This window comes from Xyrauchen texanus, chromosome 26, assembly GCF_025860055.1.
Source record: "Xyrauchen texanus isolate HMW12.3.18 chromosome 26, RBS_HiC_50CHRs, whole genome shotgun sequence".
NCBI classification, from domain to species: Eukaryota; Metazoa; Chordata; class Actinopteri; order Cypriniformes; family Catostomidae; genus Xyrauchen; species Xyrauchen texanus.
The window spans coordinates 31,309,849-31,327,929 of NC_068301.1; the positions used below are offsets into that span (position 1 = coordinate 31,309,849).

The 18,081-nt window shown below is 39.0% G+C and overlaps 1 protein-coding gene across 1 annotated transcript in view; it reads right to left on the reverse strand.

The window, feature by feature from the left end:
- LOC127620053 (protein Jumonji-like) overlaps nt 1-18,081 on the reverse strand; it is a 142,824-nt gene that overhangs the window by 55,229 nt on the left and 69,514 nt on the right. Inside the window, exons 2-3 of the mRNA XM_052093136.1 lie at nt 8,221-8,356; nt 2,670-2,787 (exon numbers count right to left, since the gene is read on the reverse strand). Of these exons, the coding sequence (XP_051949096.1) occupies nt 2,670-2,787; nt 8,221-8,356 (254 nt within the window). The remainder of the gene's footprint in view (nt 1-2,669; nt 2,788-8,220; nt 8,357-18,081) is intronic.

Here is an 18,081-nt window from a genome sequence, read left to right on the forward strand (position 1 = left end):
CACACAAAATATCTTACTTTACCATAGGTGCATGCGACTTGATAAACAGACCCCAGACAGAAGGTCTCTGTGAAGCCGACTGAATGTTTTTTTTGTTTTTTTTTTCAGGAGGAGACTGAAATGGACATCTGCTGAGGACTGGCCGCTGCAGTGTGGCAGTGCCGCATTGTGTGGTATTTGGTCGGCACCGGGCAGCACCGTCTTTGAAGCAGCGTCTGTGCTCAGAGCTGTTTTGTTCTCGAAGACTGTGGTGGGATTAATTCAGACTCTCCAGAGGAAGAAAAGCCTCTTCAGTGGGCCTACGCAAACACTGTTTATGAGGGGGTTTATGGCACGCCACGAAAGTTGTGTCATTACAGTGGACCTGATGAATAGGCCTTCCATAATGCTAATGCCACCCATCTACGTGAGTGTTGTGTGATTGTGGTCATACACACAGATCAAAGTCGACGTTTGAAGAGATGGGAGAATTAAAAATTAGCAACATACAGCAAAGAGCATGACTCAAGTACTGATTCATACAGCAAACTGCAATATAAAACTGAATTAAGATAAACAAATTAATGACAAAACAAAAGCTTTGTTCCAAAATCTATTAAGCTGCCTTGCGGTTTACTACCTAAATTGCCAGCTACCTTCTAAAGCAGCATCATAACCATAATGCAAAGCACCTCCACAACTAAAGGCTGCCACCCCCATGCTTCACGGTTGGGATGGTGTTCTTTGGTCTGCAAGCCTCACCCTTTTTTCTCCAAACATAACAATGGTCATTATGGCCAAACGGTTCAATTTTTGTGTCATCAGACCAGAGGACATTTCTCCAAATAGTAAGATCTTTGTCCCCATGTGCGCTTACAAACTGTAGTCTGGATTTTTTATGGTGGTTTTGGAGCAGTGGCTTCTTCCTTGCTGAGCATGCTTTCAGGTTATGCCGATACAGGACTCATTGTAGTGTGGATATAGATACTTTACTTACAAAGGTCCTTTGCTGCTTTTCTGTGATTGATTTGCACTATTTGCACCAATCTACGTTCATTTCAAGGAGACTGATGACTTCAACCTAAGTGTATGTAAACTTCTGACTTCAATGTTTTTATATATATATATATTCACAGTACTGCGCAAAAGTTTTAGGCACTTGTGAAAAATGTTGCATAGTGAGGATGTCTTCAAAACGAATTACATAAATAGTTTTCATTTCTCACTTAATGTCATACAAAGTCTAGTAAACATAAAAAAGTCAAATCAATATTTGATGTGACCACCTTTGTTTTACCTTTGCACCAATTCTCCTAGGTACACCTGGATACAGTTTTTATTGGATGTTGGCAAATTGAATGTTCCAAGGTTCTTGGAGAATTCGCCACAGTTCTTCTATCTATTTAGGCTGTCTCAATTGCTTCTGTCTCTTTATGTAATCTCAGACTGACATGATGTTCAGTGGGGGGCCATGGCATCCATTGCAGGGCTCACTGTTCTTCTATTCTAATATTTTCTATTTGCAAAAGTACTGTTTGGGAGTATATTTCCTATTGACATATAAAGCTGAAGATAAATAATCATCTAAAGACAAATGTTTTTGTGAAACATCTTATGTGCCAAATACTTTTGCACAGTATTGTATACATGCATACATATACATGCGTACACACACATACATATACATATATAAAGAGAGAGAGAGCGTGAGAGAGAAGAGAGAGAGAGAGAGAGATAGATATAGTCAGTTTTTTGGCTTTAATGGATCACTGCCCCTTCCTATTGTGTCTGTTCCAGGCTCTATGTGGTTTATCATAGTCCTTATATTAATAAACAGCACATTAATTCCGAGAACATACCCCTAGACCCAAAGAAAGTGTCCCAATGACATGTATACAAACTCGCCTACAGAAAGTGGACTCTAAGCCACTTTTCTGTTATCTATAGCTAAAAGAACACTTTCATAAGCAGCATTAGAAGGGATGCCAGCATTCAACCCAAGCAATCAGACATTGGCTCAAAGCAGGGATGCACAAACATATCTGGTGTGTTTGTCTGGAGGCCTATGAAGAGCCCTGAAAGTGCATTATCCAGTTCCTAATGTGGAAAAGGAAGTCAGCAGTTTATGATTTTGCTATTGAAAATTATTTTTCACACTATTTTCCAGGCAGCGTCTGCCTCAAAGGCACAGCTGACAAAAAGTTTCTTCTCCAAACTGCTTTCATTTCACTCTTCAGAGGCTTTACATTTCACAGATTACAAAACCTTAGGAAAAAACAAACAAACACGCGGAGCAGTTAATTACGTACTGTGCTTTTTAAATTACTAATTAGAAAAAAGTGACTAATTAAACAATGACCGTGACAGCAAATTATTTCAAAGAATTACCAGTTGTTATAAGGCTGCCTTACTGTCATGTATAATTTCCTGCTATACGAAGCCAGAAATTGAAAAAAAGAAAATCGGTAAATAAAAACAGGACAGCTGACATCTTCAGTACCCAAGTAAATTATCTTGAGACTGTCAAAGACAGGCGTGCTGACATCCTCCAAATAATGCCATATTTTCTCATACACACTCTTCAAGCTTGTTTAAAAAGTACAGCCTCAGCTTTTCTTAGCTTGAGTGACCCGAAAGGGAACCAACCAACTCAGAGACACAGAGAGTTAGATAGAAAGAGGGTTACTTACCTCTTTTTGGCTGGACATTCCTCTGAGTACTCGCTGCTTCCATCTGTGCTCTGAGAGCAAGATCCGTCCCCATTGTGTCCTCCTTTAGATCCATTCAGCTGCCCCTTTGACAAGGAAGCTGTACAGAGAGAAAAACAAGAGCAAATATTGAGAAAGAATAACAGATGCAACATGTCAAGTTATCTAATTTAATGTGAAATATCTCAATGGCATGGTTTTAATAATAATGCACAACACCAAGTAGATCTGAAATGTAATACTTGCAAAATGGAATAAGATGGAAAGATGGTTTATTTTAAGGCTTCTTAGACTGAGGAAATAATGGAGATGGAGGTAGACGGAGGTTGACATACTGGTGAAGACTTTACACATGGCTTTCTTATATTCAAATTGAGCACAAATTCTCAGCCTGAAATACTTTAACGTCAAACAATAAACAACACCAGTGGCATCGACTAATGTATTATACATACACATACACAACATATACTGTACACAAAGATAACTAGACAGACAGATAAGCAAGACAGCAAGCTAGACCGGTAGCTAGACAGATAGCGAAGAAGCTAAATAGCGAGATACACAGATAGCGATGTAGACAGACCAATAGTGAGATGGCTAGCAAGCTAGCTAGACAGATATCAAGGTTAGCTAGCTACCGAGATGGATGGCTAAACAGACAGATAATAAGGTAACTAGCCAGCTAGATCGACAGATAGTGAGGCAGCTAGCTAGCTATACAGACAGATAGCGATACAGCTAGCAAGCTAGCTAGACAGATAGCGATGCAGCTAGCCAGTGAGGCAGGCAGGCAGATGTAGCCTACAGCCAGACAGTTAGTGAGTTAGTTAGACAGACAGACAGACATATAGATAGAGTTCTTGAGTTAACTTGTGGAAGTTGTGCTGACATCAAGCTTGTGCCGAGTAGATGTGGAAATATCAGCGGTAGATTCTGTTAAAATAATTAACAGTCTCTAAAGGGACTAGAAAGGAATGAAGTAAGAAGAAAACAAGAACAAGCCTGGGCAACAATCTGTTTGGCAAAGGTAGATAAAACTGGGTAAACCGCAATGTGTCATAGTGAGTCTTCACACGCACTGTACGACTCTGTGGTAGGTTCACCCTCCTTTTCTTGTGATCATTACTGTTACATTATTAAAGCTCACAGAGTTAAATCCCAATTTATATGACTCAGCTGATCTAATTTCAGTGTTTATCAACATCTGTAAAGCGAATATCCAGGATCGCCAAACATTCGCCAGGACCTGAAGCCCAAATCTACAGTTGGCCAGAAAAACAGCTGTAGAAATAAAGAGCTACAATGAAGCAGCACTCCAACACATACATATAAATCTATAAAAGTGTCTTTTTTTTCCATATGAAGCCTACCATGGCTGATCTTCAAAGCACGCAAGCTAAGTCCCAGGTGGTCCCTTCACATTGGACAAAACATTGTTTTGAGAACACCAAAACTGGGATGGTTTAACTCCAAATAGAAAAACAGCAAAAAAAATAACATTCATGTCCTATATTCAAATGATTCCCCTTGTGCACAAACAAACAAGCTTTAGAGTCGCTGCTTTCATCACGAAATGGGAAACCAAAACCTGAGAGAACAGGCCAAGCCAAGCTGACGTGGGCGGAGAGGGATCATATCTAAACAGCTTAACGCAAGCTGCTCGCTTCCCTCACTGTGTTTTACATATGTTGGTCTCACTTGAGTGGCTGTGTGAAAGACAGTCTGCATCTAGTGGAGCCAAACGTCCTGTATCTTCTCTCTCAGGCCATGAGAGCGTGCAACGGTTTATCCAGCATCTGTCCTTCAGGGCCTCTAATCATATTTATGCATGTTTAACTAAGCCAATCGCGTCGCTACATTCCCCTCATGGTTTCCAAGGATGGCGTGTGTGATAGAGTGTAATGCTATGATGTGTGACCCATTAGTTAAGGAATGGTAATGACTAGGTCAGAACGAATGGAGAAATGCAGTCAGGGAGCAACACATAACGGTCCTGAGTAAATCTAGACTAATAAATTATGACATTCGTAATTAAGCACTGTGTGCATCCTTGTTATTCACACTAACTCCCTGGACCTTGTTGTAATGGTCTTTCACCAAAGTAGTCATTGTGGTAGACATGTAGTATGCTTATTTTTTAGCACTTGCACTTGCACTTTAAAAGTTCCATTTCAGTCATACTTTAACAATAATTTGTCTTATTAAAGTCTGAAATGGTATTTGGTAATCAGTTGCCATTTTCCCAGACATTTATCGTGTGAAAATTTTAGCTAATCCTATCAGAAGTCACTAACATAGAACTCTTAAAAAGTAGAGTAGCTAAAACAGCCTGTTTTATTCCAAGGATCAAAGAGAGGGTGGAAAATGGTCACTGTAAACTAAATTTTAACTGTTAAGTGCCAGAAACCTTGACTAACATTATAAGTGGACTTCATAGCAAAAAATAAAGTGTGGAACAGGCAACAAGTGTAGAAAATGTCCTTTTCAATAACTGGAACAAGAATGTGTTTAGCCTGTGGTGGCAAGCTGTTTATGCACTGCTGAGGTTCCAAAACGGGTGCCAATGCCACATTGTTTGGCATACAGAAGTTAAACCCCCTGACCGCCACCTTTTGTCTGCTCTGCCAGCTGAGCTGGGAACTGATGGGCATCAGCAGCAGAGCAATATCTGTCTAAATCTGCAATCAAATGTGATTTGGTTCTTTCAGATGTGTGTAGACTATGCATCTCTGGGCGACTCTTGATCCCACTGCTGATTGTGTATGAGTAGTGATGCTTTGTTCGTGAAAAAATAGGTAATTTTTTTAACAAATCTTTAAGTGAACAAATTGTTCTCGTTCACTTCCATACACTCCTAATTCTCTTTCTCTGAAGTCTCCCTTTCGAAGCCAATGAGCTCTACACGTAAAGAGCTGCTTTTGCACGTAGGCTGCTTTTGTGGCTTTTCTAGCCTGTTATGACTGACTATAGTGTGAACCAATAATATTTGAGTGCGACTTAGGCAGAGCATATAATTGGTTTGACCCCTTCACTGAAACAGTCAGTCATTTGAGTATGACAGATACACTCATTCATGAACAAAATATAACAATCACTAATCCCATTCATGAACGCAGATCTGCTGACTGATTGAACGAGAGAAGACAGGTCATTCATTCAGTTCAGAAATCTCTGTAAACAGGAAAAGGTGCTGATTAATTATGGATGAAAGTGAGTGATGACCACACATTACAATGACATAAGGACATTATTGAAACTCAATCATTTTTATGCTATAAATGGTATCTTTTTGTATAGATTGATTTAAAAAAAATCATACTCATTAGCTGTCAAAATTATAGGTATGTTTTGTTGTCATTTGTGGGGAAACGCTTATGATGTAAAATTGTAAAGATGCAGATTTTAATAAAGCATAATTAGACTCGTTTCAGTTGTGAATGATTCTGTGCTTTTGGTTCAATGCAATGACTTGTTAAAAATGCAAACGATGCTCATTTGTTGTCATCTACTGGAGCAAAGTCGTAATTTGCGGACGGATCACTCAATGAATCTGAACATATCTTTTTTGATGAATGGATTCAAAAGACTCGAATCACCGAGATGAAATCAAAATCCCCACCACTATGAATGAGTGTGTTGGATCTGAGCATTGCTTGTAATTGAAATGAAGCCAATGAAAAGGGCTTTATTTGATCCCTTTTCATTGGCTGCATCCCAATTCATATATTTCTACTACACACAAAAGTATGTATTTCGCTGGTGATTTGAAAGTACATACTTTTTAGTATGTAGTAAGATAGTACAACAGTATAGGGATATTCCATTTATTTATTCCATGTCATAAATATGAGCCTTGATGCCTTTGCCGTATACTATTTACATTTGCATACAAGTGTTAGCATTTAGCAAAATTAGATACCTTAACATTTATTATTACCATATTTCCAACAACCCAAAAGGTCAGGGGAAAAACAGTAACAAACGTTTTTTGTAGTAATTTGGAATTAAAATTACAAAGTAATTTTGAGCAATATTAAACAAAGCATGAATGGCTGCACACTTTGAGTAATCCAAAGGAAACACTACACCATATAGGAACTATTTAGGGATCAATTAAAAAGTATTTAAACTATTATTTTAATAGTTTAAATACTTTTTAATTGCAAAGAGTTTGCCAGTCTTAATGGGTCAACCTTGGTTAAACACTCTCCGTACAGAGGGATAACCATTATCATGAGGTAGCACAAAAATGTTAACGCATACAACAACAAGACATCAAGATTAAGGGCTATTGTGATAAGACCTTATTATCTGTTTTAGAGAGTAAATGAAAATTAGGCTGTGAGGGATAGAACTACAGTCCATTCAATATGCTGTTTATGAAACATTGAACCGTGTCTAATTTCAGTGGACAACAAACATGGGATGTGGCAAACAAACGTGAGCTAGGACCTTAACATCAACATGACTTACTTCGATAATCTCATGCATTTGAGTGAAACAGGATACTCAATTATAAGTATATAGGATGGGACTTTTTTTCAATATCGGATTTTGAAATTGTGTTAAGCAGCAGAAAAAAACAGGACAAATACATTTGGGAAGTCACCCAGAAAGTAAAGATGTTTCCAAGACAGAAAAGGTCATTACATTTTTAAGAAAGATTATGAAGATTTTGTTTTCCCATTTGGAATAACGTGCACCGAAGAACAGTTCACAATAAGACCAGCAACGTGTATTAAGAAAGTAGATAGGGTCAATTTTGCTTTCATGTTAACTAGCAACTTGTGAAAGGGAATACAGTGTCAATTGTATTTATTTCTTTATTTATTTATTTTTTTCATTTTTTTTTCATCAGAGTAATAAATAGGGGTAGCTCACATCAAGAGAAGTCTTCTCCCTCATCTCTGTCTGGCTGTGTAAACTCAAACGTATAAAACTTGTTCTTTGTTCATCCCTCAGTGTCTTGCAGCTCTTTTTAGTGAAAGCTCTGGCTTTGAGGCCTGTGTGAAGTGAAGTCCCAGAGTGCAGAGCTAAAGTGTCAGACACGCTTCTATCAGAAGGCTGCCAAAGCTCTCAAGTAACCTGGATCATACGGCAATCTTACCCACTGTTACAAGAACATTTCTTAAGAACATCCTTTTAACAGAGAGAAAATCAAAGCCAAAATTTTTTTGAGTGTGTTTTGTTTTTTCATACTCAAATATGCAAAGTGTAAAACTCAACTAGTAGAAAATTGCGGCAACAATGCCATAGTCATTGGTTTGATTTCCAGGATGTGTATCTATTGAACGTGCCTCAAATGCTCTGTGAGTCTCTTTTGATGAAAGCATCTTCCAAAGTCGTAAATGCAAATTACATGTAAAATATTGCTTCATTCATGTGATGAAAAACATACACTGATAACACAGAGATGTTCAATGTTTCATTGGCTATATGATGGCATCCTTGACTAGTAGAGCGGTCTAGAGTATATTAGACTAGTCCAGTCCTGAATGAGTGATGGTCATAGGTTGAAGCCGTTACTCACCGTTAGAGCTTTTTCCTCCATTGCGGAGGCCGCCACAGAGCTGCCGCTTCTGTGCGCTCTTAAACTCCTTTAGCGAGAGATAGAGCACCTTCCGCACCACCCTTTCCTCCGACCAGGGTATCCCATCATTATCATCCTGCAAACACACAAAGAGAGAGAAAAGATCAGTTCAGCCATAGTGCAGACCTTCAACATACAAAGCACAGACAAGAACTGTGACAACAATAACTGTCGATAATTTTCCTTAATATTGTAATCATGATTATTAATTTCAATTAATATAATTTAAATCACCACATTGTGCCACGGAGGATTGAGAGATAAAACATTAAACATTTTCATTGTCTGTGGATCAGACTGCTTTTAATGCCATGTCCTCGCTAATCATTTTTGTTTAAAGACACATATTTTTCCTCTTCATTTTGGCCTTCTGTCCACACTGAGATGCCCTTTTTGACAGCACAAACAAGAGCTTAAAAACAATCTCTTAAGTGAATAAACTGAAAATACTGTCTTTGCGTTGTAGTGTGGACAGGGAAAATGGAGATACGAATTTGTTGTCATGTGATACATTCAACCTAAAATAATCAAGATGGCGACCATTGTGACATTTTTTTGCCTGCTACACACTTTGATAGCGCTGTTGAAGATAAATGTTCCTTTGTACAACCTTCGCATTGCATTGCTTCAAAGATTACGGGAAGTTTTCTTGCTGTCCGACAAGGAAACACGAGAACAATTGCGTTTCAGACAGTAGGCCTACATGGAACTCTGATTTTTTTGTATGACAGTAAAGGGATTTAAGTGCTTTCATTATCTTCAGTTTGGCCAAGAAACATTTGGAAAACACTTGTAAACGGCCATGTAGACAGAGCGTTTCAAAAACGAAAACGTCATTTTCAAATATTTCGGGATTAAAGTGGACGTAGCCTAAAGATCACTCATTAGGACCAGTAGTCATTACTGGTAAACCGATTACCTAATTTATAGTTGATTGGCCACTGCATTCAAACACACAACAAACTTGTTTTTCATGAGTTTTTCTATGTAAATGTGCAACACAGGCATCTTAACTGCCACACCGTATTGCTTTATGTAGTATCTTGCACATGAGTGCCACATTGTTTAGACACCGTGTCAAGATAAAAATAACTGCAACTTTCAAAAAATGTGTCTCAAGACACCTTTGCTCTGTTCTATATTAGTTGCTTACAATTCAAATGTCACCATGAAAATAGCCATGAAAGCTGACATGTCGTTAAGTCACTAATAAACAACAATGCTCATGAGCTACAAAAAACATGTTTAAATAGACACATTTTATCCAATAATGGTGCAGTCATACATACTTGCATGACAAAATTCCACGGGTGAAGTGGACAATTGCTGAGCGCATGTGAAATCAGCAGTAAAATAACTGCCAAGAAGCCTCTTTTTAATGCTACACTTCATACTATAGCAGTTAAAACTCTGAAGTGATATCTGGTGTATATTCAATGTAGCTGAGTATGAAGCACTGCCCACTCAGAGCCCAAACAAACCACTTCCTATTGGTCAACATGAAAGTTCACGGCAAATCAACCAAACTTGACCTCCATGTAAAAACCGCAAGAGGGAATTATTCGCTACCAGAAGTCCATCCCATGTAATTCATGGTCACACCGATTCCCACTGAGATGACTGTCCGCACCTTAACTGTACGTTCACACCAGAAGCGGCGAGAGCGTCAAAATTCGCTCTGGCTGCCCTGCCTTCGACGCTCAAGGACGCTCGTGGACGCTCTGACGTAGTTGAAATAAGCGGCAACGTTTGTTCAGAATGCTTTGTTTTGTGAACTATATTTAAAGGGGCCGCAATTTAAACATCCAGACATGTCGACCATTTACTTTTTGCCGACCGATCACAAGTAGCGTATATCCTCATGAACTCTTTAAAATGTGAAAATAAGAAATCGATCGATGGCAGAAAGTAATTAAAATTATAGTTGTTTGTTATCAAAATAAAATACATTTGTAATAATAACTGTGGTCTTGGTCATATATTACAGGGAAACCCGTCCACGGCAATAATTCGTTTCTACATTTTATCTTCGAACGAATGTTTGGTGGGAACCAAAGTTTACACGGTTGTGTTCTCGACTTCGCTAGAGCGGAGCACTTCTATATTCCAATTGGTTAACGCCGAACCGCGTCACAGCTCATTACCATAATGTCGACTGCACTTGAACTTCCATCTGACGCCCACGCTGCCCAAGACTCGCCGCGCCGCTTCTCGCCGCAGAGAGACGCTGGCTGTCATTGAAAAAGAATGACTTCCGGTCGATTTGACGCTCTCGCCGCCTCTGGTGTGAACGTACGGTAAGAGTAGAAGTAAATGGGCAGCGGTAATTGACAATTTGCACAATCACAGTACCCACAATGGTTTACAGTAATCTCGCTATTGTTTTCAACTAATCGTTCAGCCCTACCTCTCACACTGAAGCCATTTAAGTAAACAACGGAATAAATAAAACCAATTCCATACCACATTCCATGGGAAGAGTGAAACTCTTGCACAAACCACACTCAAATACACACAAGCCTACACTTTGCATCATGTATACCCTGGGTCCTGCCCCGTTATCAAAGGTGTTGTTGTTATTGTGATGCTCACGAGAGTTATGAATGTCACATAATTTTCCAACCACTTTAGAACCAATGACTCATTTCATCTTGGTACAATTTCAAAAAGTGTGTTCTTTCTTCTAAAATAGAATGAAACAGAGACAAGTACTTCCTTTCCTTAAAATACAGTTTCCTTTCCACCCAACAACTGAGAACAATTCTCAATCTATAGATAGATACATTTTCTATGTATCACATGAAGCCAAGTTCTCACATATATTCTTTATTTAGCATACGAGTGCAATAGAAGCTATATACTGCATTCATTTAAAAGAATTTATAACAGGCTGGCTTAATTGCAGGACATACAATAGTAATATAATTGCCGTAGACGTGCAATTGTGTATTCTTGTGTTAGTGTCCAAAATATATAGTGACTTACCAAATTTTAGTTATGATGTGAAAGAGACACTGATGACTGGAACAATAAAAAATACATAATCATGAATAGATTGCGTTCAGGGATTATTTTTGAAACAGAAACATTTAATTCTAATTGCTTTAAGAATAACAGATAACAGCAACTGTAATCCATTATGGTCTGCCATGTTTGTAAAACTACAAGTAGCCTATTGTGTACAAGAAATTAATGGCACAAAAAAAACCCACTTCTGTACACACTTTTGCCTTTTTCAGTCATACTGATAATGTCCATTACTGTAAAAAAAAGTTAAGTACAGGACAAAAATAAATAAATAAATAGACAAAATCTTACAAAAATGTCAAAAAGATCTTCGTCAGAATGGAATCTGTCAGTAGATGGAGGTAAAAGATGGAAGTAGTAGCAAATAAACCATATATGTTGACATTCAGAGAGACGATAACTGCTTCCTTTTACTTAATTCACTCATTTCGAGAGGGGAACTCAAGACATTCCCATGCCATGGAGGTGGGGGAGTTGTGTTACTCGCAGTTACAGTACTGAGGGGAAATGTGCCATTTAGACATCAGCTAAAACAACACACAATGTCACGTGAAAATCCTTAACTAACCAAGACTTGTGCTGGAGTGGTCAAAGTGCAGGCCTAACCCCAAGAATAATTACTAAAAGTCAACTCTCTACACATAAGACACGTGATGACTTGTACAGTCAATGATTTAGAGGAAGAAAATGGACAGGAAAGGCCCACTTAAAAGTGTAAGGTGTGACATTGTTTCCTGTGGGGTTAAACAGAAGGCGGGACTTAGTGAAACAAAGGGCATTTAAATGTGTGTGTGTGTGTGTGTGTGTGTGTGTCTGTGTGTGTGTTGGGGGGGGCTGACAGGTGAACATCACATCTCCCAGCAGACATGTCAACAAACATACTTACACACACCTTGAGACTGCTCTACGCACTGATGCGCTGCAGAAGCCTGACAGCAACTGATTGGGTGTGTGTGTGTGTGTGTGTGAAACCACCAGAGCACCTCGCTAGATGCTCACACACACTTTTTACACACACCAGCAGGCGTGCGCGCACACACACACACACGCACACACACACACACACACACACACACACACACACACACACACACACACACACAGCTGTGCTCAAAATAGTTGTATGCAAAGCCGCAGCTTAACCACAGCACTGCTTTCTCAGACATTAGAATTCGAAAATGATACAAAGTGTCAGTAGTTAAGATTAATATTTATACTGTGGCACTGCTGTGTAAACTTGTAAAATGACAAAAACATGTATCAAACTGTTATGGACCAAACTTTTTTATCTTAGTACCGGTACTTATTTTTACAATAATTAAAACATGTAAAGATTCATTCAGATGAGATAACACATGTAGCTACTTAAAGAAGTTACTCTGTTGTGAATTCCTCATGTTTAAGATATTGCGTTATGTGTAGTGGGTTTTTTGAAACAAGTTATGCATTGTGACTAGCACGTAACTTAGTTGAACGTCACATTTCCAGCTAAAAACAATTTACTGCATTGTTAATATCTTTTCTTGTCATATTTTCGTCAACAGATTTAATTAAAACCATTTGATTAATTGCCATTGTGTGATTTTTTTTAGTCTTGTCTAAAAAAAAAAAAAAGTTAAAAAGAACATTTTCACTAGAAATTCAGTTGATGAGATTAACACATGAGAGTAAATTACATCATTTCTGGGAAAACTAATTCTACAGATTGTATAACGCATGGTAAATTCTTGTATTATGGACCATTGACATCTTATGGTAACGGAGTGATCTTTGAGCATGAGAAGACACCTAAGCTTTGATTTAAAAAGAAAAAAGCAAACTCATACAGCTCCGCTTCCAATCCGTACGGCTTGCATACTGTGTGTGAGTGTGTGTATGTGTTTGTGTGTGTGTATAGAGAGCATTCTACCCACTACTAGACAGTTAGGTGTGCTGGAGCGCACAGAGGTTTGATGCTGTCACTGGATCCCTGGAGCACAATCCAGCAGGCTGCTGGGAAGGCAGCAATTACCCCTCGCTAGCGCTGCTCTCTGAATAGAGTATAACTGCTCTGAGTGCACGCACGCACACATGTACACACACGCGCACACACACCTCACCTCACTTCACCTAAAAAACTCTCTCTCTCAACTCTGGAAGCAGACCGCAAATACTTTGCCTTCAAGTATGTTTTCTTTTTTGTAGTCAACCCCCACTTTTCCCTCCAATCTTGGCAAGCTGCCACAGTTATTTCCTTCTTGAGCTACATATAGCATTCCAGCTTGGAAAAATGCTGAGCTGGATATCAGCATTAACAAAGCTGACTCATGGCTCGCTACTCGGCAAACACCAAATAAAAACAATGTTTAGGAGAACAAGTCAATCATATTTCAGCCCCACTGAACTAATGCAGAGTCACTAAGTCCATGTACAAATCCATGTTTTCAGCAATAGTTTGTGCTTTTGGTGTCTGCGGACATGCAAACTGACTTCCAAGAGTCTTTTTTCCCTCTTATAATCTCAAAACACAGTTCTCAAAACCTTTTCTCAGGAATCTATGTACAGAAATTTATCATAATGGAATTTAGCATTGGAACACCATTCCTAAAAATGGTAATTCAGGGTGTCCTGCACAATGAGTTAAAAAGAATATGTACCAAAGAATTATACAAAGACAATGGACAATGTAGTCTGATTCAAGAACAAATGACCAGGGGCGGGTTTATGATTTCTGAGGGCCCCAGCAAAAGACCAACCAGGGGCCCCATTTAAAAAAAAATTGCTTTAACAAATGACAATCACTATAATCAGAATCAGATTGCATTTTATCACTTTATAAAACTATACAATTATATCTTCTGTTCTATTGTTACTTGCATAACAAATATTATTTAAATATGATCAAAATGATTGCACTTCATTTTATTTTGTAGACGTACGCTTGTAAGCTGAGTGTGCGCATCAGGCACAGATGTGCAAGTGTTTTAAATGCTCTCTTCTACAGCACAGTATGTCCTCACTCGATTGGTGCTGGGAAGCCCGTGAATCATTTTTCTTGTTTCAACGAAATATCAGAAGGAACCAATTAATTATATTTCCCATACACTCTTCTGGAAGTGTATGCTCGGTTCGTGCATTGTGCGTTTAATAAACTCTGTTCAGCCGCTCGCACAACAGCAGCTCTACTTAGTTGTATGATGTGAGGTATCGGGATATTTTAAAAAGAACAAGTACATGAGTAAAGTATCTAACCTGATGTCAATCCTTTAATAAATGCATCATTCTTTCTGTGTGGTGCTTCATCACTGGAAATAAGGAGCATTCCAAACTCCTGTTGAACCCTGCCAGTGGTTGAAACTGGTGACGACACAGAACGCACTTGAGACAATGCGCTGCGAATAGTGGCCGCACGTGATAGCGATATCCAGTGCAGAGAACATGAGTTTCATATAATTTCACCAAAGCGGACTTTGGACACCCCTGCAGTAAACAGTCACCTCTTTGCAACCTGAACTTATTCAGAATGTTAAATATTTGTGACACATGCGTTTGAAACAATCTAGATAGAGATCAACGACTGAAACAGAACTCTGGTGTCTCGTCATGCTATTTTGAAACCCGAAGTACTTTTTACCTCGAAACGGTGTCTATAAATGTGCCAGTTCTGCGTGAGACACTGAAGTAACAGCGAGACGCAGTGCAGTAGTCAAGGACATCTGTGCAGTGCATTTACATACAGCCAGATGGTGCCAGATGGGCTGGTTTGAGTATTTCTGTAACTGCTGATCTCCTGGGATTTTCACACACACAACAGTCTCTAGAATTTACTCCAAATGGTACAGAAAACAGCGGCACGTTCTGTGGACAGAAATGCCTTGTTGATGAGAGAGGTCAACAGAGAATGGCCAGACTGGTTCTAACTGACAAAGTCTACAGTAACTCAGATAACCACTCAGTACAATTTTGTTGAGAAGTATAGCATCTTAGACTGCTAATCTGAGATGTGGGTTGGAGCTGTTTTGGTGGCACGAGGGGGACCTACACAATATTAGGCAGGTGGTTTTAATTTTGTGGCTGATCGATGTAGAAAAACAATGGAAAACAGAGCAGATGCATGCATAAACACTTTGTGTGACCGGCCCCTAACTCATCCGTTCATGCTTATCCGTGTGAGTAAAAGCGCATTGGCGAAACAAGTTCGGAAATCCTGCGAATGTACTCAGAACAACATGTCACCCCTCAAGCTATTTTTGCAGAGCTTTCCTACCCGACGTCCGGGGCCCCACGCAATTGCGTGGTTGTTAAAACCGTAAATGCAAATGACTCTTATGAGTAGGTTCTTTTAACTCTTTCCCCGCCAGCGTTTTTAAAAAAAGGTGCCAGCCACCGCCAGGGTTTTTGACGATTTTCGCTAAACTTTAATGGCCCTCAGAATATTTTCTTCCATGAATATATGAAGATGCTATATATCAAAATAAAGATCTGAGCCTCTGCTTTTAGGCAAAAAAAAAAAAGATTTTATTTTATCTTCATTTGTTCTTTTTTTATTGCCACTTGAACAGAGGTAGGTTTTGTCAAAAACAACATTTCGGACAAAAAGCTGAGAAAAAGGCATTTTTATCAAACAAGTGCTTTAGTATTAGTATGGTGTTCCACTTCACGTTTGAGATGATCGCAGTCTGTTTCTTTGATCAAAGAGTTGCGTACTCTTTCAAAACATGCGTGCGGGTCTTCCTTACCGTATACCACCTAAAACACGGATACCCGGAAAATTCCGTGTTTGGCGGGGAAGCGTTTTTTCATAAAACCCGGAAAATTCCGTGTTTGGCGGGGAAAGGGTTAATGAAGTTCTGAAGTTTATCACCAGGTGACAAACTTCAGAAAGCTGGTCCTGACAGTTGCCGTGATGATGCCAGACTCATTCACAGACTGGCAGAGTTTGTTGGCAGCATCAGGACTCAGATGTGAGGAGACACAGGGAGCTGGCACAGTCTAAGAGACGCCACTTACTCGCAACTCACATATGAACACCCCAAACCCCCTCTGCCCCATCCCAGAGGAGCCCGGAGCCTTGTTAATGAGCACCAAGAGCACATGTGTGTGTGACAGAGCGAAGAGAAGTGTCTCTCTTGCACACACACTCATGCATATACACACACCCATCACACAGACAGCCCAAGTGGCACTCAGGTCTCTCGGCATACTCAAAGAGTTCCAGTGAAGGCATATGCAATGAGGACAATATCATGGCTAAGAAATGTTATCATCCCTTTTCAAAAAGTTGAAATTTGTATTTGCTGAAGTGTGTAAATTCTGCGTAGCATCATCAAACAGAATTGCAAAAATAAATCATGGTTCTCGATAAGAACCCAGAAAACTTAACTCGTCAGCCATTGCTTCTACAAACAGATAGTCCTGCTCCAAACTTACCATTGGCCAGGCTAATGAGCTCATTTACAAGGACACTAGAAAGCCATTTATTGCAAGGAAGCGGATTAAGACTCGAATTGGGCCTACAAGTTTACATGCACCATGTTATCGACTTTCTTTATACCTCTGCATACATGCGGCTCGGTCAGAAATCAGCTTTCTCCACAGCAATGTTATTTTTGTGAAACACTTGTGGAAATATCGAATATGGCATCCACTTGTGGAAATATTTACATGGCCACATAAGCTGTGTACTCTGGGAGGTTTGTTTAAACTGCTTTACTCCCTTAAACTCCATAGTGAAAGTGGCATACTCATTTACATAATGTTGATTTCTGCAAAACCCCTGGAATAAACCATTTTCTTAAGTGCATGTAAACAGGGTCAATGATGCTTTGTCAGGCTTGATGGCCGATCAAACAAAAAAAGGGTGGTTTAATACTGCAGTGTTACACTTTTTCTGTAAAATCACCCTATGAAGGGCTTACTTAAAGTTGACTCTAATATTTGACATCAAAACAGTTACACACTTCAGTTTTAAAAAGCCAACAGAGAATAAATGACCACAGACAGATGCCCGTCTGTAACTGCCAATGAGCATGCATTTCCTGTAAAGCCTGACAAACTTCCTTTTTTTTGCAATTTCTTTTTTCCTTTTTCCTTTTTTGCAAACACCCCCTCCAAACAGCAGCGTTGGCAGAACGTGTGTAACTGAACAATGCGGCACACACCACAACTGATGAAGCAAAGCACTGTTTTTGACTGTCTGGAATCTACAGTATAATAGGCATAGGTCAAAGGTCAGGATGATCTACTTGTCAACTAGTTGTCCAACAATTTTGGAGGATTTTAAAAATGTTAGCTTGCTGACTGCACGCTGTGCTTTAGCATGCTAACATTAACTGTTGGACTGTTAACACGGAAAAACCCTTTTTGCAAATTTGCATCTCTAAATGTATCTCTTTTAAAGCAGAGCTTTAAATAAAATAAATAGATAAACTAAATCAAACAAACTCCGCAACTAATTTAATTTAGAAAAAATGTAGTTTTGCACATCTCTAATCTATAACCTCTAAGCCAGCAGCAGTGTAACATATATAGAGTTTATTTGTTCGTATTTATGGATGATTCTTAAACTTTGGTTTATTTCATGTGACGGGCTGTTATAAATACAAACAGATTTCAACTTAAAGGTCACATTAAAACCAATATAGAAACTTTTTACAAGGCCTTCATTTATTTTTGCTACTTACTATTTTAGCCTTGACCCAGACCCCAATAATCTAATAATATATTTGTAATTACAGTTGTGGCGTCATTTCCACCACATTACACAATTTTGCCCCAAATAAAGAATTTTCAAAA